The 24830-nt window shown below is 52.5% G+C and overlaps 1 protein-coding gene across 1 annotated transcript in view; it reads left to right on the top strand.

The window, feature by feature from the left end:
- GASK1A (golgi associated kinase 1A) overlaps positions 1–24830 on the top strand; it is a 60293-nt gene that overhangs the window by 24399 nt on the left and 11064 nt on the right. Inside the window, exon 2 of the mRNA XM_007505244.3 lies at positions 16485–17819. Coding sequence (XP_007505306.2) covers positions 16485–17819 — 1335 coding nt within the window. The remainder of the gene's footprint in view (positions 1–16484; positions 17820–24830) is intronic.

Genomic DNA, 24830 nt, shown 5'->3' with positions numbered 1-24830 from the left:
AGACCTTCTGTGGGGCCCAGGAGCCCTACCTGTCCTGTGGGACACTCCCTAATCAAAGGTGCTCTGTGCAGGTAACAGGCTCTGAATTCAGCCTCCATTACAGCCCCCAAACATATCCCCTCACCCTGAGGAAGCCTCATGCCCCAAAGCACAGTGAGAGCAGACACAGTCTTGGATTCCTGGAATAGAATCACCACATTGTGCCAGAGCTGTGCTCTGTAGGACTCCAGGACTCCCTCAGAGAATCCTGATGCTGGTGACATTCTCCCCTCTAAAAGAGCAGAAATGAAAGTATGTGGAAAGAGAGCTCAGCAGTTACAGGATGTTAGGAGATGGTTTAAAACTGGCACAGCTCTTGGTGCTGTTTCCTTTGCCCTCTAATCTGCCCCACTTACTGCAGATGAAGGAAGGGATCCACACCAAGTCTGAAGGCCTGTGTGTGTGCCCACATGCATTGTTGGGATTGTCATGGCCAAAGAATTCACCACTGGGGCTGACCTGAGGGGATCAGCATCCCTCTGCATATCCATGTCCTATACTTAGAGCCCTCCCAGAGTGTCACCAACTTGGGTTCCCCTTCTAAAGCATTTTAAGAATCCAGGAAACCTTTTCTCTCTCTCTTTCCTCCCTCCTTTCTCCTTCCCTCCCTCCCTCTCTCTCTCCCTTCCTTCCTCCCATCCTTCCTTCCTCCCATCCTTCCTTCCTCCCATCCTTCCTTCCTCCCTCCCATCCTTCCTTCCTTCCTTCCTTCCTTCCTTCCTTCCTTCCTTCCTTCCTTCCTTCCTTCCTTCCTTCCTTCCTTCCTTCCTTCCTTCCTTCCTCCCATCCTTCCTCCCATCCTTCCTCCCTTCCTCCCATCCTTCCTCCCATCCTTCCTTCCTTCCTTCCTTCCTTCCTTCCTTCCTTCCTTCCTTCCTCCCTTCCTCCCTCCCTTCCCTCCCTCCTTCCTTCCCTCCTTCCTTCCTTCCCTCCTTCCTTCCTTCCCTCTTTCCTTCCTTCCTTCCTTCCTTCCTTCCTTCCTTCCTTCCTTCCTTCCTTCCTTCCTTCCTTCCTTCCTTCCTTCCTTCCTTCCTTCCTTCCTTCCCTCCTTCCTTCCTTCCTTCCTTCCTTCCTTCCTTCCTTCCTTCCTTCCTTCCTTCCTTCCTTCCTTCCTTCCTTCCCTCCCATCCTCTATCTGCAGTCCTGCTCCTCCCAGGACCTCTCTAGCTCCAACTGCTTTACTCCCTCAAAAACAAAACCCCCACAGTAATGGCTAGGGTTAACTCATGGATGATAGATAGCAAGGGCCAAGAGACCAGGCTTTGGAACATGGTGGATCGGTCCCTTTCCCATCACCATACTCATCCCACCCTGACCCTGACCCCCAAAGAGATTTCCAATGCAGAGAAGCTTAAAGGCAGCCCATGGGAAGACTAAAGTCATGTGGATTTTTATAGGGGGCAATGAGTCCTCCTCACTCCCCCCCCCCCCCAGCCCTGGTTTTTCCATCTCATTCTCTAACTTGCTTTGAATTTGGGCCCTTTTATGAACTATATGAAGTCATTTCTCCCCTTGCCTTAGTTTCCTTATGTGTAAAATGAGAAGGTTGGGCCACATGATTGCTGAGGTCCCACCCAACTCTAGGTCCAGGATCCCAGAGTATTAGGCATGGTTTTCTTTCTCCTCCACTTTCTGCCTTGCTTGTTTCTGGTTCATGTTTTGTGTAAGACTGTGACTCATTTCCTCTATAGTTTACTCCTCCCTCTCTCCTCCCCTCTTTAGGCTATTTATACTTTGTGGCCCTACCTGTCTCCGGAGCTCCTTTGTTCCCACCTCATGTATTTTTAGTCCCATTGTCAGCCCCCAACCAGCCCTTACTGAAGGATTGGAGCCAGTCCTAAATAGTCTCTACATGGGCGATGGCCCCACTCTTCCCTGCCTATCCCAGAAGACTGTTAGACTTTAAGTGGCGTCCATACAAGGTCAGACCCTGGAAGGCAGATTTGGAGTGGAAGAGCCTCCCATAGGGGGCAGGCTTGGAGCAGGTGGTCCCACTGGGCCCTCACCAGATCACAAGAAGACTCTGCCTACCATCTCTTCCTGGGCCAGATCCAGTGGGTGGACGCTTTAACTTGAGATCCTTCCCACCCTCAAGTCTCTGTCCGAAGAAAGGATGGGCCTTGTGACCCTCCCCCCACCCCATTCCCCTGCTGGTGACCTGCATCAGACGCCCTGACTTCCTATCTTTGGAGGGTCCCCCAGCATTTCCCAAGACCCATTGGAGATCTCGGGACCAGGCTCCTCAGCCATCTTCGGGCCGTCATTCCCATTACAGCTTTCCCCTCCTACCTGGGCTTCTGACTGGTGACAAATGGCTCACCACCACACCAAGACCCCTCCAGACCCACCACAGTCTCCTGTGCATCATCTTGCCCTGCTGCTGCCCTCCTCCTGCTCACCATCCCCCCTTCGTCACCATTGCCTCATCTGCTTCATCGATCTCCTTAAGGGCTGGATGATTCTTTAAATTTCTCTTCATCCTACCAGGGCCTGAGAGCTGGTGGTTGACTCCCTAATCAAGACCCAACTCATTCGCTGTGCCTGTATCCATCATTGAGTACGCTCCGTGGCTGTTAATCGGCTCTTTTAGGGTCTGTGGGCCAGAGAAGGGATTTAGAGTTCTGTGGCTAAAGAGCCTGCACGTCTGGGCTATTATGTGGGCCTTTCTGTAGCACCAGCCTGGTGGCCCCACTCCAGGGTTTCCATTTCATTATTCAGCCTCCATCACCTGACTGGGACAGGCCATTTGCCCAATTGTTTCCACTAGATGTTGGCTTCTCAGCCTGTCCAGGCCCTTATTTTATGTGACAGCACCAGACAGCCCGCCTGAGAAATGCGCTGAGAGCAAAGTTGGCCACACTTGCCCTGTCTTGGGTTTCCAGCAGAGGCCTTTGTTTCCAGAATTCCAAGGGCCATTTTCAAGGCGCTTTGTAGATTAGCGTCCACGTGGCTTGGCTCGGGGAGACTCCATCCCTCCCCCCTTCCTGCCCCTCCACACCCCAATCTCTGCCTTGGTCTGGGGGAAGGGGGGCCCCTGGGCGCAGGGGAGAAATCTGTTCACCTTTGTGTTTGCTGGGAGGAGAGGCAGAGGCAGGGGGGGTTTGGTCGTAAGAGCAGGTGTGAGCCTCCTGGACTCAAGCTTCTCAGTCTTCTGGAGGTCCAGGGCCAGGGCCAGGGGGCACTACCGGACCACTTGCAGAGGCCCAAACAGTGACCCACGTGTGGAATCTCTTTCCTCCTCATCATGGTTTCTCCTCCCAGGATCCTAGAGGGAGAGAGGGAAGGGACCAGGGATGACGTCTAGCCCAACCTCCTCAATTTCACATGAAAAAACCAGGGTGGTCTGGTGATTGCTCATTGTCACCTACACCGTTGAGGAGGCTGTTTCTTGAGCATCTCCAGGGTTAGTTCTCTTTCAAGGTGACGACGATCTGCGGGGCATTGCTCAGGCCTGTGCTGGCAAATGTTTAACAACTGACTCTAAAAATTAAAAACCCTCACTCAGAATCAATAGTGTGTACTGGCTCCAAGGCAGAAGAGTGGTCAGAGCTAGGCAATGGGGGTCAAGTGACTTGTCCAGGGTCACCCAGCTGGGACTAGCTAGATTTGAATCTGGATCTTCCTGTCTCCAAGTTTAACACTCTATCCATTGTACCACCCAGTAGCTTTGCTCTCTCCCACTTACTAGACCATTGTGGGGGTGGGATGCTTTGTGATCCATCAAGTACCATAAAAATGTGAAATGTTTCCCTCCTTCCTCCTGAAAGGGAATGAGAGCCTGACTGGAATTAAGAGGGAGAGAAGTTATGATGATGATGATGATGGCCAAGGAATGGAATTCCTGGCTCCCCACATAGACATGAGAAAGAGCCCCTGGACACGTGGCTGTTTGGGCAGCAGGTGACTCCCATTGTCCGCCCAAGTGGGAGGGAGGCAAACCCGGGCTATTGGGTACAAACAAGAAGTGGTCAACAAAGCCAGAGTCCCTCTGGGGATCTCCCTCCACAGCCATCTTCTGCTTAAAAGCTCCAGCAGGGGGGCAGCTGCGTAGCTCAGTGGATTGAGAGCCAGGCCTAGAGACGGGAGGTCCTGGGTTCAAATCTGGCCTCAGATACTTCCCAACTGTGTGACCCTGGGCAAGTCACTTGACCCCCATTGTGTAGCCCTTATCACTCTTCTGCCTTGGAGCCAATACACAGTATTGACTGCAAGACGGAAGGTGAGGGTTTTTATTTAAAAAAAAAGAAAAAAAAAGCTCCAGCAGGCTTCGGGCTCCCGATGCCTTTGTCCTTGTGGGTGGCTTCACTAGTTCTGGCGAGCTCCTCACTGCCCCAAATCAAGCATGGCAAACCCTTGGGCTGTTAACGAGGTTAACAAGGGCTGGCGATGTGCTTTTAATCTAGCCCATCAGAAGGCTTCTCATTTGTTCCAGTTTGTCCAAACCTCAAGTGAGCTAGAAAGTGGGAGAGGAAAAGCAACAGCCCCATAGAGCCCCCCCCACCAGACACTACTGAGCATCCCTACCATTGGGAAGGCAGCTGCCAAAAGGTGAGAGTGAGGAGGAGTACCAGCCTAGATGGTAGCTGAGTGCAGGAGAAATAGGAATAATTTTATTGAAGATGGCAGACAATGGGAGGAGACCTAATAGAAAGCTGGTCTCCAAAGCAGGAAGACCTGATTCCACAAGCTTTTCCTAGTGCCCCTGCCTGCTTTACCTTCTAAGGCTATTGTCATCTCTTTTCTCTCTCTCTCTCTCTCTCTCTCTCTCTCTCTCTCTCTCTCTCTCTCCTTCTATCTTTCTCTGTCTCTCTCTCTCTCCCTCCCTCCCTCTGTCTCTGTCTCTGTCTCTCTGTCTCTCCCTCTCTCTCTCTGTCTCTCTTTCCTTCTCTCTATCTTTCTCTGTCTGTCTTCTCTCTCTCCTTCTCTCTCTCTCTTCTCTCTGTCTCTGTCTCTGTCTTTCTCTGTCTCTGTTTCTCCTTTTCTCTCTCCTTCTCCTCTGTCTCTCTCTCTTTCCTTCTCTCTATGTCTCTCTATCTGTCTTTCTCTGTCTCTCTCCTTCTCTCTCTCTTTCTCCTCTCTGTCTCTCTCTGTATCTCTGTCTCTGTCTCTCTGTCTCTCCCTCTCTCTCTCTCTGTCTCTCTTTCCTTCTCTCTATCTTTCTCTGTCTCTCTGTCTTCTCTCTCTCCTTCTCTCTCTCTCTTCTCTCTGTCTCTGTCTCTGTCTTTCTCTGTCTCTGTTTCTCCTTTTCTCTCTCCTTCTCCTCTGTCTCTCTCTCTTTCCTTCTCTCTATGTCTCTCTATCTGTCTTTCTCTGTCTCTCTCCTTCTCTCTCTCTTTCTCCTCTTTGTCTCTCTCTGTATCTCTGTCTCTTTCTCCCCCCTTTATCCTCTGCCTGTTTCTCTCTTCTCTTCAGTCATATGCAGTTGTGCATGACTTTAGGATCTCATTTGGATTTTTTTGGTCAAAGATACTGGACCAGTTTGTCTTTTCCTTTTCCAGTTTGTTTTACAGATGAGGAAACTGAGGCCAATAGGGTTAAGTGACTTTCCCAGAGTCACAGAGCTAGTGTGTACGTGAGTATACATGTGTATATAGATCACACCGAGAGTCTATACACAGAGTATACATTGAGCATGTAGGTATGTACATACACACCCCTACATGTGATCTTGGATGTATCTATTTACATGTTATGTCCCCTATTGGGTCACAAACTCCTTGAGGGCAGGGACTGTTTTTGACTTTATTTCTCCAGCTCTTAACACAGGGCTTGGCCCCCAGGAAGCACTTCATGATTGCTGCTGTGATTCTGGGCGAGCCATTTGACCGCTTTGCATTCTAGGCTAGTCTCTTAAGACTAAAGTTGCAGAAATAGTGCTGATTAGTATTGATGGAGGGAGTTTCCTGCTCCAATGAAATGACAAATACAGTTCTGTAAACTGAAGAGGTTGGACGAGGCGGTCTTTGGTCCCCTCCAGCTCTAAATCAATTTACTGATGGGGAAACTGAGGTTTGGAGAGGTGTAGCGGCTGCCCTGTAGCCACAGGGCCAGTTAGAGGTTCCGGGGAGGCAGTGGTGCGCCCTGGTTCACTGGATCCCCCATGAATTCGTAGCTCTCCGCCCCGCCAGGCTCTCTTTGCCTGACGTTCCTTTTAGTCTTCCCTGATTGGCTCCCAACCAGCCATCAAAGCACCTGGCCCAGACTTTCTTCTCCCTCCTCAAGCCGCTGGTCCTCCCCACTGCTGTTCTCTCAGCAGACGTGCCTCCTGCCCCATTAAGACAAGGAAGGAGCTGCAAAGCTCCCGGGTCTCCCTCCTGTCTTCCTCCCCAGCCTCCCTCCCTGTCCTGTCTCATCCTCACTCCGGTCGCTAAGGAAGAGCTGATCCTTGTCCTCTCGGGGCTGACGACGCGTTGCTGTTGGACCCTTCCTTCTCCTCCATTGGGTGGCCCCGACATGCATCTCCTTCTCTTTCCGTCATCTTAATCTGCCTCCACTGTGGTCTGATCGTGACGTCCTCCCTCCTCGCTCCAATAAACCGCAGTGCCTCCCTGAACTCCTCCACTGAGCCTCGGTGCCCTTCACCGTCTCAAACCCGCCCTGGCCAGCCTTGTGGGTGTCACAGATCCCTTTGGACGTCTGCGAAGCCTCCGGAGCTCTTCTCAGGATGATGGTCTTAAAGGCACAAAAGACGCGCATCGTCCAGGAGATCAGTTATGCGGAAGTCTGGCTATTAAGGTATTCGAGGGCAACCCAGGCTAGGGGCGCCCTTCGTAGACTTCGCTTCCTTCCTGGAGGGCTGGGACTCTCTCTGAGGAGAAAATGAAATATATTTGTAAAGCCCTTTCCAAACCTCCCCAAATCCACGAACTCGCTCCAGTGTCCTCCTCCCTTTTCCTCCTCCATCACAGCCACCTCTCATTTCATGCTTTCACATTTGTCGTCTGTCCTCCATGCCCCAAATTCTCTCTCCTCACTTCTTCCTCCCAGTCTCTTTTAAGACTTAGCTCAGGGGCAGCTGGGTGACTCAGTAGACAGAGAGCCAGGCCTGGAGATGGGAAGCCCTGGATTCAAATCTGGCTTCAGACACTTCCTAGCTGGGTGACCCTGGGCAAGTCACTTAACCCCATTGCCTATCCCTTACTATTCTTCTGCCTTGGAAGTGATTACTCAATATTGATTCTAAGACAGACAGTAATGGTTAAAAAAAAAAGCTCAAATATTACTTTCTACAGAAAGCTTTTCCTGAGCTTTGTAACCTCAGAGTAAAGTCAACTCTTTTCCTTTTCTCATTCCTGACTTTCTTTTGTTTCTTAAACCCTCATCTGTCATCATAGAATCAATACTGTGTATGAATTCCAAGGAATAAGAGAGGTGAAGAGCTAGGCAATGAAGGATAAGTGACTTGCCCAAGGTCATACAGCTAAAGAGTCAGGTCAAATTTGAACCCAGAACTTCCCATCCCTAGGCCTGGCTCACAATTCATCCCTGACTTTTAATCAGTTGACAAGTTTATCTCCATGACAATATCTAACATCTGTGTCTTGTACCACTTAATTTAGGACTTATCATTTCTTGACTAGACCATAAGTTCCCACTTGGTCTCCGTGATTCCAATATCTCTTCTGTCCAATCTTTCCATATAGCTTTAAAAATAATCTTCCTAAGCCACAAATCCTTCTGTGGGCCTCCTCTGCTCCAAAATCTTCACAGAGAAGACTAGGTGGGGTGTGCAGAATGTTGCAATGGATGTTGGGAGAGATCCTGCTCAGTTGGAATGCACATTAGATGCAAAAAGAGGAGTTTGCTCTGTTTGCTGAGCCATTCTAGCATCGCCTAAACTTGTTAAAGGCACCTTCTCTTTCTTCCCTTTCCATCCATTTCCCTGTCTTACTCTAAGCAAATATTCCATTAACTACTTCTGTTCGGAGAGTATTTTGCCAACCTGATCCATCAGCTCATTCTTTTCCAAGAATGTCCCTAAGGAAGCTGCAAAGCAGGTCAGAAAGTCTGCTTGTTGCCATTTTGAAACCTTTCTCCTCACGGAGCCGCCAACATTCCTCTGGCTGCTGGAAACCGAGCATAGCGACGAAGATGATCAGACAAGGCTGTTCTTTTATTTTTTTAAGTTGATTTATTTTCCCCCAGTGGGATGCAAGTCTTTGAGAATCCAGGATGTGGCTCCAACTTGGAACTCTATTTTCCTTTTTTTTTTCTTTTTGGAAACACAGAATTAGGCTTTTCCGCGTGTCCTCATTCCTCCTTTGGTTTTAGATTTCAGCGTCCCATTTTTGGAGGGTGATGAGATGGAAGACTCTTGTTGAAGAAACAAGAGACGATCCACCGCATAGAAAGAACACCAGCTAAATGGGTTCGAGTCTAAAAGCAGAACACATGAAAAACAAAAACAAATCAGTGACAAGAAGTATCGGGCCCATCAGGATGCTCAGGGTATTTCCTGAAGACTTGAGGTGGAGGTTTTCTAGGTGGAATTTCCTTTGTAATCGGAAGGGCTTGTGAAGGGGAGTTGGGATAAACTCTTGAGAGAGCTGAGGATTAAAGAGCCAAAGCCAATCTCGGAGGCCCATTTGGAGCTGAAAGTATAGCCCCATTTTCTACAAAGAATGGCCACTTTATAGGGAAAATCTGCAGACTCTTACCAGGAACCACTTGTGAGAATAGGAATAACCCAAAGACTCCCACCCCACTTGAAACAAATATTAAAATGCTAAACCCTGATATTTTAAGCAAGGGAGAACTAGGTGCCGAGGAAGTCCTCAAATAATCTGGATGTTCTCGAAAACCATTGGTTGAATGGAAATGATGGCGGCTGGAAGGAATGGTTGGTGAAATTGGGCTGCCCTTTGAGGGTGATCTATAAAAGAACAAACCAGTTCAGAAAGGGTTTTGGGAGTCTCCGTGCTTCGTGGTAGAAGCTTCCAGCCTAACTTCATTCTCTTCCTCAGAATTCTTGGGATTCCTCAGAGGAAATTTCTCTGTGTGGGGAGAGGAGTGCTTCAGCCTCTGTCTTCCTCCTTCTCTTTTCCTCCCAACACTCTTGAGGAGAGGAGGGCCTTGTGAACAGCAGAAAACCGAAGTATTTGCCATTTTTACTAGCACATTGGCAGTATCTTCAGGATGGCAACGGCTGATGGCAATGCCTGCAAAGGGAACCAGAGATGATCCAGAAAAAAATCGAGGCTTTCCAAGGAAGCGATCCCGGCCTTCGCAGGAGTGTCCCAAGGGCTCCAGCAGGAGAATCTTTGGGAGATTCGAAGTATCGCTTTGCAATGAGCACTCTCTGAGCTTTAGACCAGTTTCTGCGGGAGTCTGTACTGGTAGAAGAGAGTGTGTCAGACTTCCAGTTCGGACGTGTTTGGTACCAATTGTTAGTGGTAGTCTCTTGGTGACCGAGAATGACGACTGTCTTTGTGCATTATCATCTATTGATGTACCCTCATGTGGCTTTGGAGTCCAAAGGCTGAGGCGCACAGTGTGTGGCATATGGAGCATGGGACGCCAGTTGTTACGGGAGGTGTGGGTGTGGCCTGGTGTCGGCGTTCACAAGACGTCAACGTCGCTCATCTTCAAAGGTGGTGGCGGCATGGTTAATGTGGGCTCGCCAGCTGCTTCTCTGTCAGAGGCAGCGAGTTCTAGTTGCTTTGGTGTCATGCCAGCCCACTTCGAGTTGGACTTTAGCTGATCCTTGAATCTTTCTTTGGTCGGCCTTGTTTCCTGAGTCCAGCTGACAGTTCACCGTAGAATACCTGTCTTGGTATTCGCTGTGGGTCCATGCGGATGAGTGTCCAGACCATTGTAGCTGGGTTTTGAGGACCAGGATGTCGATGCTGGTGGAGTTGGCTCTGTCGAGGACTTCCTGGTGGGTGATTCGGTCCTGCCATCGGATCCTCATGATTGACCGGAGGGAGCGTTGGTGGAATTGCTCCAGCTGTTTCATGTGCTTCCGGTACAGTGTCCACATCTCACAGCCGTACAGGAGCGAGCTGAGGACCCTGCGTTGTACACTTTGAGCTTCGTCGCAGTGCTTACACCGCTGTGTTGGAGGACTTTGCAGCACAGCCGCCCAAGTGCCTGGCTGGCCTTTTGGATCCTGGCATTGATCTCGTGGTCTAGGGACCCGTCGTTGGCGATGGTGCTGCCCAGGTACTTGAACGTGTTGACGTTAGAAAGCTGCGTGCCGTCGATTGTAATGCACGGCTGGTTCGTTGGCCTCCCTGGTGCGGGTTGGAGCAGCACCTCTGTTTTGCTGAGGCTGATAGTCAGCCCAAACAGTTTTGTTGCAGTGGAGAACCTGTCCACAATGGTTTGGAGATGATTTTCTTGGTGGGCCATGAGAGCACAGTCATCTGCAAAGAGAGCGTCCAGGATGAGTCTCTCTGTTGTCTTTGTTTTTGCAGTCAGGCGTCAAAGGTCAAATAGTGAGCCATCCAGTTGGTATTTGATGTAGACGCCCAGGTCTAGATCCATCACAGCATGTCGTAATACTTGGGTGAAGAATAGGTTGAAGAGTACCAGAGCGAGGACACAGCCTTGTTTCACGCCATTGGAGATGTTGAAGCGGTGGGAAGTCTCTCCACCAGATAGGACTTCCCTTGTCATGTCGTCTCTCCACCAGATAGGACTTCCCCTGTCATGTCGACATGAAAAAGCTGGATTAGTTTGACGAATTTTGCTGGGCAACCGAGCTTGCTGAGGATCACCCACAATGCGTCCCTGTTCACTGTGTCAAACGCCTTCATCAGATCTATGAAGACAATGTAGAGACTCAGGTTCTGCTCAAGGCATTTTTCCTGCATTTACCTCACCGTGAAGACCATGTCGATGGTGCTGTGTACCAATTGTACTGCTGGGATAAATACCTCTAGAATCCGCCTCTCAGCACACGACTTAACGGATCTTTGTTCCTTGACTAGCCTTGAACCTGCCTCTCGGCACAGATTCTGCTTCCCTTTTCTCTTTCCTGCAGTGCCTGATCTGCTGCAGGCATCGACCATTGCTGCGCATGTGTAAAGCCTGGGCTGGCCCGCTCTGGTCCCGCAGCCCTCCTCCACTCCCCGCCCTGCCTCGGACCTTCCGCCCATGAGCCGTTGTATTTGAGTTGAGCTCACTGGAATCATAGGCAGACTTCAAGGACGGCATGTGGACGATGCTCTGGCCTGCAGGGTCTCCTGAGGCGTCTCTTGGAAAGCTGGCAAGGCCGAGCAGTTTTCCAAGAGGGATGCGTGTTGGAGAGGATAGCCAAGGGCCAGAGCCAGGTCCTGGGAGCTGGGGGAGGAGCAGGAGGGAACCACGTGAGCCAATGGGAAGAGCTTGTGACTGCAGAGCCCAGCAGGGACTCTTCCTGGCTGTGTGAGTCTGGGAAATGTGCCGCCTTCTCTGAGCCTCTAGAAATGGAGGATGCTCTGGATGCTCAGGCCCCGCCCCCAGAAATGGAGGATGCTCAGGCCCCGCCCCCCCAGAAATTGAGGCTGCTCTGGATAATCAGGCCCCGCCCACACCTCTTCCAACAGAAAGGATGATCCCAGGAGGAGGGTTCTTAGTGTTTTCTTTTCTCTTTAAGTGATGGATGCCTTTGGTTTGGACTTTGCCTTCATTTCCAAATATTCCTGCCTCCACCTTCCCCGCCTTAGCCAAAGAGCAGGCTGTCTGCTTTAAGGAAGAAAAGAGGGGGCCGCTGGGTGGCTCAGTGGATGGAGAGCCAGACTCAGAGATGAGAAGTCCTGGGTTCAAATCTGGCCTCAGATACTTCCTAGCTGGGTGACCCTGGGCAAGTCACTTCACTCCCAGGGCCTTGCCCTTACCACTCATTGATTCTAAGACAGAAGGTGAGGGTTTAAATTTAAAAAAAAGAAAAAGAAGAGAGAAGAAAAAGGGGAAGTGGGGTGGCGTGGGGAGTAATTCAGCTAAGCTAGCCAGTGCCTCCAGGGAGCCTGACTGGGCATGCAGTATTCCACACCCGTGGTCCCCCACCTCCACAAAGAAGAGAGGGAAGCCCATTTTCTAATTTTCCCTTCAGGACTCACCTTGTCTCCCCCCATTTTTCCTTCTCTTCACCCATGCCTGGGTGGTTCCCTCAGCCTGGGGAGCTCTCAAACAGACAAGGGGGGCCCTCTGTGAATGCAGGCTGTCCGCAGGGAGCTTGCAGTCTATTAGAGGAAACCCCCTGTCCATGTATAAGACTCAGGAGAGGACTGGACTTGGCTTTCACTGCTAGGAGGGATTCCCTGGTGAGGAAGCTCTCTGGGGCTTCTCTGCAGCTCACAGACCCAGAGAGTTTCTGGGGCGGAAGGAGGGCACCTTGTCCAGGGCTGCTCTACAGTGTCCGGCGCTGAGCGCCCAGTTCTCTCTCCAACATAGCACACTGCTGCCCGCCTTGAGAGAAATGGGAGCGAATAGTCCTGGGAAAGCCTTGTCCTAGGACCCCGGAGAGCCTTGGGCCACTAGAGGCTCCCTGGAACCCACGAGGACTTGTTTCATGGGTTTATTAGCTCTCCGGACCTCAGTTTCCCCACCTGTACAGAGAGGGGCTCCCAGGACCTTCTTGGCCTTTCTTTTCCTCCCCTAGCCATGACTTCTTCCTGGATGCTTGGCTTGGTCTGCCCTGGGCTCAGGAGGCTTCAGAGGGCCGTAAAGCAGTCCTGGGTGAGTGGGGGTTCCTGGTGTTTCTGGGGGAAGAAGCTGGGACCGGGCTGAGCTGGGCTGCCTCCAAGAACGGAGGCCTTCTGGGGAAGAGAGGAATTCCTGGCATCCTCTGCCGCCTCTGTGCAGTGGCATCCGAGTGCCAGTGCTGGGGAGGGCCACCCCACTCACTGCCTGGCATGCTCAGCCACGTGGACCTTGGCTGCTGGGGCTCCTCGTCTCCAGCCAGATGGCCCCTTTCTCTGGACAGTCCTCCCGGCCTCGAAGAAAGGCAGCCGAGGAGCCCAGAACTCGTAAAAAGGGGCCTGAAGGAGAGGGGGCCATCCTCGGGGGTGCGGGCCTCTGGCACGGGCTGTCTGGGTGGCCCTGGGCCAGTCACTTAACTCTCCTTGGCCCCAGGACGCTCCCAAAGACTTCCAGTCACAGCTGCATTAGCAGATTTACACAGAGCTGCCTCAAAACACACATGTGCGCACATATGTGTGCTTGTGTTGTCTGCTGGAGGGAGGGAAGACTTCATCTTGGTCTCCGTAGCCCCAGAGTAGCTGCTCAGGAAATGTTTGCTAATAGATTGGCTGGAGCGCGGTCACTCGGGGAGGGGACCAGGGAGAAAGCTCAGCTCCAGGCTTGGGGCCCCCTCACCAACGAGCTTTCCTTCTTCGGATTTCACTGAGGGTGAGAGAGGACCTCAAAGACCTTGAGTGCCCCAGGGAGATGGCAGAAGGAATGGCCAAGGGCCCCAGGCCCCTTCCAATGCCAACACATGGTGATTTGGATCTCTGAGAGACAGAGAGACAGAAATAGAGACAGACAGACAGACAGGAGGAGGGGGGTAGAGGAAGGGAGAGAAAGAGAGGAGAAGAGAGAAAGAGGGAGAGAGAAGGAGAAGAGAGAAAGAGGGAGAGAGACACACTCAGAGACAGATGGGAGGAGGGAAGAGAAGAAGGGAGAGAGAGAGAAGGGGGAGAGAGACAGGGAGAAGAGAGGGAGGGAGGGAGAGATCGAGAGAAAGAGAAAAAGGAGAGAGAAATAGAGGAGAGGTGAGAGAGACAGAGACAGAGAGAGAGAGGGAGGGAGGGAGGGAGAGAGAGAGGGAGGGAGGGAGAGAGAGAGGGAAAGAGGGAGAGAGAGAGATGGGAGGAGGGGGTAGAGGAAGGGAGAGAAAGAGAGGAGAAGAGAGAAAGAGGGAGAGAGAGAGAAGGAGAAGAGAGAAAGAGGGAGAGAGAAGAAGAGAGAAAGAGGGAGAGAGACACACTCAGAGACAGATGGGAGGAGGGAGGAGAGGAAGGGAGAGAGAGAGAAGGGGGAGAGAGACAGGGAGGGAGAGATCGAGAGAAAGAGAAAAAGGAGAGAAATAGAGGAGAGGTGAGAGAGACAGAGACAGAGAGACAGAGAGGGAGAGAGGGAGAGAGAGAGAGAGGGAGGGAGGGAGAGAGAGAGAGGGAGGGAGGGAGAGAGAGAGAGACAGAGAGGGAGAGAGGGAGGGAGGGAGAGAGAGACAGAGAGAAACAGAGAGGGAGAGAGGGAGAGAGACAGAGAGACAGAGAGACAGAGAGGGAGAGAGGGAGAGAGACAGAGAGAGGGAGACAGAGAGAATACTGAATGGGGCTTTCTTACTCTCTTCTGTTTTCTGACTCTCCCAGCTACTTATTCAGCTCAGTAATGACAAACAGGAGGGATCAGATGGCCGGGAGACCGGACAGGCTGGTTCTTCTCTGGGCTCGGTATATTTATGGCTTTGCAGGGCTCAATGACTGAGTAGGCTTCTCCTTAATAGAGAGGGCTTGTTTTGTTTAATGGTCTGTGTGCGAGCGTGATAGAGGCTGCTGGGCAGCAGAGTCACCATGGAGATCTCTCCGGCATTGCTGCTGGCTGAGAGAGACCCAGGGAGCATCTTCTTTGCCTGCCATCACCTTGACGACTTTCTCTTCACGAATCAGGCTTAGGATTGCCCCCTGCGATCTTGGAGGCTTTGTGGCACCCTGGAAAGAGCACAGATCCTGAAGTCAGACACCTGAGTTCAAATCCCCTCCCACGCTTCCTAATTGAGTGTAGGTGATCAATCCCTCTTAGCCTCAGCTTCCTCTCTTTAAAGCAATGGGGGTTATACTGGATGGCCTTTGAGATCCCTTCGAGCTTTAGACCTAAGGCTTCTATGATGAAGTCTCTTCATCGCTCTGAGCCTCAGTTTCCTCACCTGTAAAATAAAGGGGGTTGAATGGCTGTCTTCTAAGGTCCTTCTAGTTCCTGGTCTAGCACCTTCTGCCTCCCTTAAAGCCTCCTGGACATTTTGCCTCCTCCAGGAAGCCTTCCCTCATCTCTGAGCAACAACGACTCCCCCTGCCCCCAACCTTGCCCTCAAATATCACACCCTACAACCTCAGCGGCCCTTTTCTGATAGGATTTTGTATTCAGGTGTTTTGGTCTGCTCTGTGGCTGCCTTTGCACCCTCGGCGGCTCCATGAGGACGGGTAACTCGCCTTTTAGAAACTTATGGGAAGATGCTCACAGAGAGGCGTCTACAACGGTGTAGGACAGAGCAGGACAAAGAGCCAAACCCAATACTCCCTCCGGGGAATTTGGAGGAGAGATTGCTTTCCACTGGGGGGATGGAGAGGAAAGGAATGACGAGAGGCTACTCGGAGGAGGAACTCGGCATCGCTGTCTCTCTTTTACAGTTGGGGAAACTGAGAGCCGAGGAGCCCCTTCTCTGCCTCTCTTTGCCGGTCGTGGGTGTGCAGAGGGCTGGGAAGGGGCTGGGCAGAGATGGGAGCCCAGGCGGGCACAGGATGGATTTCTCAGGGAAATGCCCACAAAGGCTTCTTTCAGCTTCATTTTCCATCTGCTCTGACTTGTGGTTTGACTAGCGGAGGAAGGAGAATGTGCTGCTTCTCCACAAGCCACAAAGGGCCCTGAGGGGCCTCTCCTAGGGCTCTGGGGATGTCCTGGGTAGGGAGGGAGGGAGGGACCCGTGATGCTTCCGCAACCACAGAGTGTAGGTGTCAGTGAGACTGGGGGGAGGGAAGGAGGCTGGAACTGAAGACTGGAGACTTGGCTTGGGGAAGGGGCAGTGACCCAGAGCGCCATCTTTGTTTTCAGAAGTAATTGTAATCCCAGAGAATGAACCATAAGGAGAGCTAATGTTTACGGGGCACTTTGAGGCTGGCAGAGAGCTTTACAAATAAATCTCTAGCTCTCAGAGTTAGAGGCATTTTATCCCCATTTTACAGATGAGGAAACTGAGGCAAATCATGATGAAATCACTCGCATAGGGTCTTCCCATTTCTCCATCCATGCTCCCATGTAGTTGCTCCCCAAGACCAGACAAAGCATGCCTAGCTATGCCAGCGGAAGATCCCTATTCAGAGATTTAATTCAACAAACACTTAAGGAGGGTAAAATAATAATTTATTATTTCACTGAGGTGGTTTTGAGGAAGGATGAGGGTTCTGGGAGGTGAGGACATTTGAACCCAGAACTTCCAGGCCTGGCTCTCTATCTTCTGAGTCGATCAGCTACCCTGAACTTTTTTTAAAAAATGTTTTTATTAGGGGCAGCGAGTAGCACAGTGCATCAGGCTGAGAATGGAAAAGAACTGGGTTCCAGTCTGGCCTCAGACACTTCCTAGCTGGGTGACCCTGGGCCAGTCACTTCACCCGCACCGCCCAGCCCTTACTGCTCTTCTGCCTTGGAACCCCTCCTCAGACAGAAGGGAAGGCTTTGGCTTTTTAGGTTTTACTTCAGGAACGATTTCCCAATGACCAATACAATATTTTTTGCTTCATTAGGCTTCCTGGCTCTGGAGAAGGCTGCGTGGGAAAAGGCGACCCGTCACTGGCTTTTGCTGCCTCCTGGCCTTGTCCATGGCAGCCCTGACCAGCTTCTCCCCCGGCCTCCCAGCCCTGGGCTCTGGGCCTTCCGTGGAGGCTCCTCCATGGGCCGGCCGACCCCTCCGGGTGAGGGAGGCCATTCCTCTGGACAAGCCGCAGGGCCCAAAGATGGCGAGCGGGGGGCCCTGGGCAGGACGGGCCTCCCTGAAGACCTCCAGCTTGGTCTGCAAGGAGGATGGAGGCCTCGGAAGCAGAGGCGGCCCCAGCCGGCGGCCTCGAGGCAAGCCCGGCAGATCCCAGGGCCAGGCCCGGAGGGATGCTGCAGCCCCGGGAGACGCCGGGGCCACCAGTGACCTGGGCATGGCCAGGAACATTCCTGGGCGGAGGAAGGGTGCCCGGGGCCCCGCGGCCCTCAGAGACGCCTGGCACGGGCACCCCTTCCGGGAGCTGCCCATCAAAGCCTTCTCTCCTGGGGCCCATCTGCAAGGCGGCCTCCCCCAGACGGCAGGGAAAGCTGCCATCCCTCCCCTCCGCCAGGGCTTTGGCCCGGGGCAGGGCCGGCCCACCCGGCCTCATCCAGATGTTCAGGCGGCCGGGGCTGAGAGAGGGGCCTGGCGACCCGGGGGGGAGGGGCCAGCACCACGCCCTGCCCGGGGCCCGGCCGCTGGCTCGTGGCCAGTCTCTGCGGAAGAGCTCCGGGGCTCCGTCTGGTGTGACACGATGCCCGGGAAGGGGGGCCGCCTGGAAGCGGAGGACACGCCGCCGTGGTTCACGGAGGACGACGTGAGGAAGATGAGGCTGCTGGCCCACGGCGAGGTGGCCGGCAGAGCGCGGGTGCCGGGCCACGGGCAGGTCCTCCGCGTGGCCCTCTCTCCGGAGAGCCTCCGGGGCGCTCCTGCGCGGGAGCTGGGCCAGCTGTGCGCCGAGGGGCTCTGCGGGCTCATCAAGCGGCCGGAGGACCTCAGCGAGGTGCTCGCCTTCCACCTGGACCGCGTGCTGGGGCTGGAGCGCAGCTTGCCCGCCGTGGCTCGGCGCTTCCGCAGCCCGCTGCTGCCCTACCGCTACACCCGGGGGGAGCCCCGGCCCGCGGTGTGGTGGGCCCCCGACGTCCGGCACCTGGACGACGGCGACAACGACCAGAACTCCTTCGCCCTGGGATGGCTGCAGTACCGGAGCCTGCTGGGGCTCCGCTGTGGCGTGGCCGGCTCCGGGGCTCTGCTGGGCCAGGCCCCCTGCCTGGGCGTCCACCACACCGAGTGGGCCCGGCTCGCCCTCTTTGACTTCCTCCTGCAGGTAGGTGGGAGGGTGGTGGAGCAGAAAGAAGGAGCAGCCCTCGAGGGGCTGGCCGGGAGCCATTCCTCCAGCACTCGAGAACCCTGTAGTGGGGGCAGAGGGGTGGCCCAGGGGATTGAGAGCCCACAGGGGGGAGGTCCTGGGTTCTGATCCGCCCTCAGACCCCTCCTAGCCGGGTGCCCCTGGACAGGTCACTTGGCCCCATGGCCAAATGGAAGATGGGAGCTTTAAAAAAAGAACCATCAGGGCGGCGAGTGGGAGGAGGCAGCAAGGAAGCAGACAGCGCCGGGAATGGCCGCCCTGGCCCTTGGGCCCATTCCCCGGTGGCTGCCCCATCGCGGCCCAGCCCAATTCCTGCTGGAAGGAGTGAATCCGCTCTGTTCTGGGGCTGCCCCGGCTCCAGGCCGGCGGATTGGGGAGCCCTAGCCAGCCTTCAGGCCCAGCCTGCCTGCTTCTGGGACTCGGCAGCCCGGCTTCCTCTCTTCCCTGGCCGGGGCTGCCCTTGCTCGGCCCGTTGGAGGAGGGGCTCTGTTAGGAGGGAGTGACCAGTCTTAGCTGGGAGTCCTGGGAGAGGGAGGGGCATTTGTGGAGCGCCCCTGCGCCTCCGCCTCCGGCATGGTGTCAAGCACAGACGAGCCTCCCTGCCCTCGAGGGGCTCAGCCCAGTGGGGAGGCCACGCTGGGGAGCAGCTTTTCCATGGGGGGGGACAGGACGGACGCCCACGGAGGGCTGCCGCCAGTGGCCTGGGAGGGCTTCCTCTTCCCAGGCTCCTCGCCCCAGGGCCGGTCGTAGGTGAAATTTCTCCCTGTAGCTCCGTGTGGGAACAAGCCCCGCAGTGTCCCCCTGGCTGCAGCGCCTCTTCCTACGCCCAGAGGCCGGTCTGTTTACAGAAGGAGCAGCTCTGGAAGCTGAGCGTGTGCCGGGACTCTGCCGGCCGTCCTGGGCGCCTGCCACCTCTTTCCTGGTTCTCTCTCGACCTTGCATTGGACGGCTGGAACCTTCCTCGAAAACCAGGGACCAGGCTGGCCCGGGCTCAGCTTTCCGGAGAGGACTTGGCAGGGCGTCGGTGAGGCCGGTGCATCTCCGCAGGCCCCGAAGGGCTTCAGGGACTCTCTTGGCTCTCTTGGGGCCGGATCTTGGCTGGGCTCCGGGCAGCAGCCCCCCTCCCTCAGCCGGATCTCAGACGCCTGCCAGCTAGGCTGGCCTCTGTGGTAGAGGAATCAAAGGGGCACCCAACTGGAGTCGCCATATTGAGCCGGTAAGTCGAGCCCTTAGCCGGGGACCCTGCGCACGTCCAGCGATGGTCGCGGAACTTCCTCAGGAGGCACTTATGGCAGGCTTGCCTTCTGTGGTCCGCACTGAAGATAGCAAGGTAAAAAGCGAACAGGCCCTGCCTCCCCGCTTGGACAGGGGGGCCCTAAAGCCAATTGCAGTTTCGAGCCTTGAGAGTTTGAGGGTATCCTGTATCCTGGGAGGGATTCAATAGATACTCAGATAAGTGAATGTGAGGCAGCGAGGTGATGGAGCCTGGAGTCAAAAAGACTTGAGTTCAAATCTGGCCCCAGACCCGGACTAGCTGGGTGACCCTGGGCCAGTCACTTCACCTTGTTGGCCTCAGTTTTCTCATTTGTAAAATGAGCTGGAGAAGGAAATGGCGAATCACTCTAGTATCTTCACCAAGAAAACCCCAAAGGGAGCCACAAAGAATAGGACAGGATGGAACCACAACCAAAGTGAATCTGAAGAAGTATGAAAGACTCGGAGAATCAGGGAGGATATTTCTAGGAGGCGGCACCTGAACCGGGACTTGGCCAAAGGCAGGGATTCCAAGAGGGATGGCGGCAAGGAGGGAGTGCATTCCAGCTGTGCCAGCTTGAAGAAGGACGGGGGAATGTAGAAGGGCTCTCGGGAAGAGTTTTTAGGGAGAGAAAAGATTTGAAATACTGAAAGGGTAGATGGGAGACAGACTGTGGAAGACTAAAGAAAGCCCTGGATGAGCTGGAATACCTCCACAAGATGGCGGCCAGGATGGTAAGAGAACTGGAAACCGAGCCATCGGAGGATGGGCTGAAGAAGAAAGGCTTCCCCTGCTCTGAAGTCAAAGGGCTCTTGTCCTTAGTGACTGAGTGGCCTTGGGCAAGTCACCATCCCAGTGAGCTTTTGTTTCCTCATCTCCTAAAGGAGAGGGCTGGACCCCACGGCCTCTGAGGTTCCTTCCAGCTCTAGAGTTGTGAAGTGGGATCTTTAGACTGATGAAAAGAAAATTGGGCAGGGGTTAGGGAAGGGGACCGGGATGGGAGGGGGTAGCTGTCTTCAAGTACTTAAAAGGCTGTCCTCTCATAGATATTTAGCTTGTTCTCCTTGGCTCCAGATTGCCCAACTACAAAGCTGTGGAGGTGGGCATTGCTGAGAGTCAGATTTAAGCAGAATATAAGGGGAAACTTCCCAACAATTAGTTAACAACTCATTAGGGTGGGAAGGGCTGCTTCCCTTGAGGTCTTTAGGTAGGATCTCGATGACCACTTTCCATCGAATGCTTTACTCTCAGGGATTTTTAGTAAAGGGACAGGTTAGTGTACGTCAGGTGGTTTTCATCCTCTTTGTGGGGTGCCAGAGGATGTCATGGAACCCTTCGGCAATCTGGAGAGGCCAACCGTCACCTTCTCAGAATCACGACTTAAATACATAAAATTGCAAAGCCAACCCATCATCTGGAAAAGGTATAGATTGTTCCGAGTTCCCAGACATCATGTTGAGAGTCCTTGGACTAGAGTGAACTCTGGGGGGATCCTAGGCTCCCCGATTAAGGCTGGAAGGGACCTTGGGGCCGAGAGGAGACCAAGGCTCAGAGCGGGATTTCTACCGCGAGTAGGTGCCTGAGTCAGGAAGGACGGAGCAGAGGTGTTCTTGACTGCAAGTCCGGCGCTCTATCCCTGCATCCCTTAGCTGCCCATCCAAGTCTGAGATACCGTGATTTGGTACCAGGCCAGGAAACCCACACGTCGAGCAGCATCTTTAGGAAACAATGAGCATCATCCTCATTCTCTATCATCTCACCGCCATGGTCTAATCCCCATGGAAGAGGAGACAGCACGATGGCACATCCAATTTGGCAAATGAGGAGTTGGCCTTATTGGGTGACTTTCCAGGCTGTAACTTGGTCTTGGGCCAGGGCCTGATGCTTGAGGTTTTGCTCACTATTTTAAGGAGAACTCTTCCCTTAGAAGCATGCCTCAGAGCTCGCCCTTCTCCCTTATTCTCATTTGGATTAGAAACCGCTTGAGAAAGAAATTGTAGCTGACATCCTTCTAGCAATGCAAAGTTTGCAAGCTGGGCAATACGCAGGATTTCATCTGAGTCTCACAGCAATGTCCAAATGTGGGTACGATATTATTAACCCATTATAGGGGATGAGTAGACTGAGACCTAGAGGTATTACGTGACTAATGTCAGAGAGGATTTGAACTAAAGGAGGTTCTGGACGTGAGTCCAACATTCTATCCATTATGCCATCGTTATATTATTTTAGAGATCCCAGTCTGGCAATTGGGTCAGCTAACTCCATGGAGTCGTGGTGTGGAGCTCCACAACTGACTGTGTGACTTTGGCAGATCCATGAGTCTCCGTCTCCTCTTCTGTCCAATGAAGCTGATGATATCCACTGGGCTTCCCTCACATGATTGTTCTGAAGGTCAGATGAGAGGGTGGGTGAGACTCTGAAGACTGTCCAGGGCTCTCTGTGTGCAGGGATAGGTACTGACCCTGGGACTCCATCCCTATAGATATAGATATGGATATAGATCCCTATGCCAGTGTCGTCCAGCATGTTCTCTACCACTCATGGCATCAAAGAGAGTTGAGGTGACTCGCTCAGACACACACCAATAAGTATCAGAGGCAGGATTAGAACCCAGGTCCTCCTGGGACTGAGGCCAGCTGCCCACTACTCCATGCATACTCTCATGGAACCATATATCCAAGTTATGATATTTTGTCAGGTTGGCCCTGAAAGTATAAGAAAAGGGAGAGGGCATCTGCAGGGACCCCTCTCGGTTATTAGAGGGTATTAGGAGAGGCACCCTGGATAGAAGAAAGTATTTAAATTGGAGATGGAGCCAGTTTCATGCCTGGTTGGCCAGGGATGGAGTTGGTCATCTTAGCTGTGAAGAAAGGAGAGCGCCTCTGGAGACTTGGGATGCCTCTGTTCAGAATTAGAAAACCCCAATCTTTTGGGCAACCTGCCTGTTTGGTTCTTGTTCAGCCTTTTCTAAATAGGATTTGTTTCCTTTGTTCTTCCTTGTTCAGATGAAAGATGCTCAATCTTCTGCCTAGAAAAGCATAGCCTGTTGCTGGGGAGATTATTGCCTGCTGAGATAAATGATTTATTATTGGAGCTTGTCAAGAAAAGGAGATCCAGATATGGGCATCTTTACCCAGCCAGGGACAGCAAGGACAGGCATTGGGAGAAACTACCCAGAATACAAACAGTGCTCTATTAACAGTTCTCATTATAGCCTGGGACAGAGGGTTATCATTAATCTTTATTAGGAGCAGCAGGAGAAACTGGTGGGCCCAGAGTCTGGGAAATGCCCAAAGAAAGAAAAAGAAAAGAAATGAAATTCTCCAAGGGGAGCCCTTGGGTCTAGTCCTCCAGGGCTCTGTGGGACTGACCAATCAAGAGAAGGAGAACTTGACACTGGATAGAGCCTTAGCTGGGTCCATCTTTCCTGCTGTAGCATCCTAAGAGAAGTCAGAAGGATTTAGCTGTTTCTAGTGCATGGGAGCCATAGCTCATAGTTTTCCATTTGCCTCCTGGGAGTTTTCCCATCTCCTTCCACCATCCATCCTTGGGAGAGCAGTTTGTGTACATAAAAGTGTAATTGTATACATGCTTAATTGTCTTAATATCCAAGAGCAAAGAGGAAAAAAAAAATTCAGCTCTTCTTAATGCCTTTTCCTAACTCCCCAAGGCAGAGTACAACCTCAGTCGTGCACATGGGCATGCACACACACACACACACACACACACACACACACACACACACACACACACTTTTGCTTCCACAGTTTTGAGATCATGGACTCATAGGACCCATGTGGGAATCCCAGCTCTGCCATTCATCTGGCTGTGGGCAAATCAGCTTCTTTGTGCCTCAGTTTCCTTAAATGTAAAAATAAAGAGGTTAAGCTAAGCAATCTCTAAGGACTCTTCTAGCCCCAAATTTCTGATCTTATAAATTTAAACAGCTGATATTTAGACTGTAGTTTGCTTTCTCATTTGCGCTCAGCAGCCCCATGAAGTAGGTGTTATCAGTTCTGTTTTACAAATGGGGAAAAATAAGGCTAAACGTGATTAAGTGACTTATCCAAGGTTATTTAGCTAGTAAGGGACAGAAGGGGGATAGATCCTCTGATTTTATATTCAGTGGTTTGCACAATGCCTGGCATATAGTAGGAGCCTAATAAATGTTGATTGAAATTTCCACTACATAGTACTGCTTTCTCTTTTTTAAGCAGCCTCCTTGGGGCAGGCTAAGTAAGGGAGAATCTAAAAGGGATGATCGGCCCACTGAGACTCAGGGCCAGGGTAGCTCTTTCTCCCTTAGTCTAGCCTCCTTCAGGTGCCAATGGCTGGGTCAGGATTCTTCCAGGAAGACCACCAGCTCTTTAGGGTCAGCCCTCTGCTGGTGCCTTTCACTGGGAAAGGACAAGAGGTGGAGAGTTCTTGGCTCCCTCCCATACTCCCTGCTGTCCCAAGATTCTCCCTCTCCCTCTGTCCATGGCCAAAAACAACCTCTGGAAGAGTGGAAGGGCACAGTGTGCTGAGAACACAGGGGACTCCCTGCTAGGGAGTGGGCCAGGGAGGGAAGAGCCGGGGAAGGGGGAGAACTGGGAATATCTGCCTTCCTAGCAAGGGCTCTGAGGCTCTGCATCAGGGATGAGGGCAAAGTTTGCCTTGGGCGGAACTTCTAGCACAACTCCAGGAAGAGAGGAAAGAGTCCTACTATGGGATGGGAACCTGGGTGGCGTCTTTCCTGATTCCTGCAAGGGAATGCTTTTCTCCCTTAGCCCTTCCAGTTCCTTTGTGGTCCCCACCTTTGCCATTCTGTGTCTCTCTTACCTCCTTACCTCTCCCAGGAGGATACGAGCTCCTCGAGGGCAGGGTTCATCGAGGTTTTGCATCCCCAGCATCTAGCGTGGAAGGGATGGCATGTGGGCAGCGCTTAACAAATGCTTGTGGAACTGAATTGAGTTGGACTAATAGAATTGGAATTTGGGGATCAGTCAGTAACAAACAAAAATAAGGAGCTTACTGTGTGCCAGACACAGTGCTAGGCTCTGGGGTGACTGAGAAAGGCAAAAATAAACAAGCTGACAAACGACCCCAGTCCTGGTCCTCCAGGAGTTCAGTCTAAGGAGAAGAGCAAACAAACAACGACAAAGGAACAGAACAGAGACAGGAGAAATTGTGGCTACATCAACAGAGGGAAGGCACTAGAATGGAGGGGGATGAGGAAAGGCTTCTGGTAGAAGGGGAGATGGAGCTTGGACTTAAGGAAGTCAGGGAGTAGAGATGAGGAGGAAGAGCCTTCCAGGCATGGAGGATGGCCAGAGAAAAGCCACAGCAGTCATTTGGTCCATCTCCTTCATTTTACAGATTGGAAACTGAGGCTTAAGAAGTGACTTAAGAAGTGACTTAAGACTTGACTTGCCCAAAGTCATCCAAATAGTAAGAATTACTTGGTATTTGAACCAAGTTCCTCTGAGCAGTGGCAAGGTCCAGGGCTGAAATCCTGCCTCTGGCACTTACATGTATGACCTCAGTTAAATCACATCTTTTCTCTCGAGGCCTCAGTTTCCTCAAATGTAAAATGACAGACAAGAAGGTCTCTAAAGTTTCTTTTGATGTTCTAGCTATGATCCCAGGTCTCTAAATCCAACACACTTTCCCTACCACACTTAGAGGCCCACGTAAGGGAATGACCCACTCAGTAGGTCTTTGAAGGGCTC

Source organism: Monodelphis domestica, chromosome 5 (assembly GCF_027887165.1).
Source record: "Monodelphis domestica isolate mMonDom1 chromosome 5, mMonDom1.pri, whole genome shotgun sequence".
In the NCBI taxonomy this organism is placed as follows: Eukaryota; Metazoa; Chordata; class Mammalia; order Didelphimorphia; family Didelphidae; genus Monodelphis; species Monodelphis domestica.
This window is presented reverse-complemented; position numbering and strand designations above follow the sequence as displayed.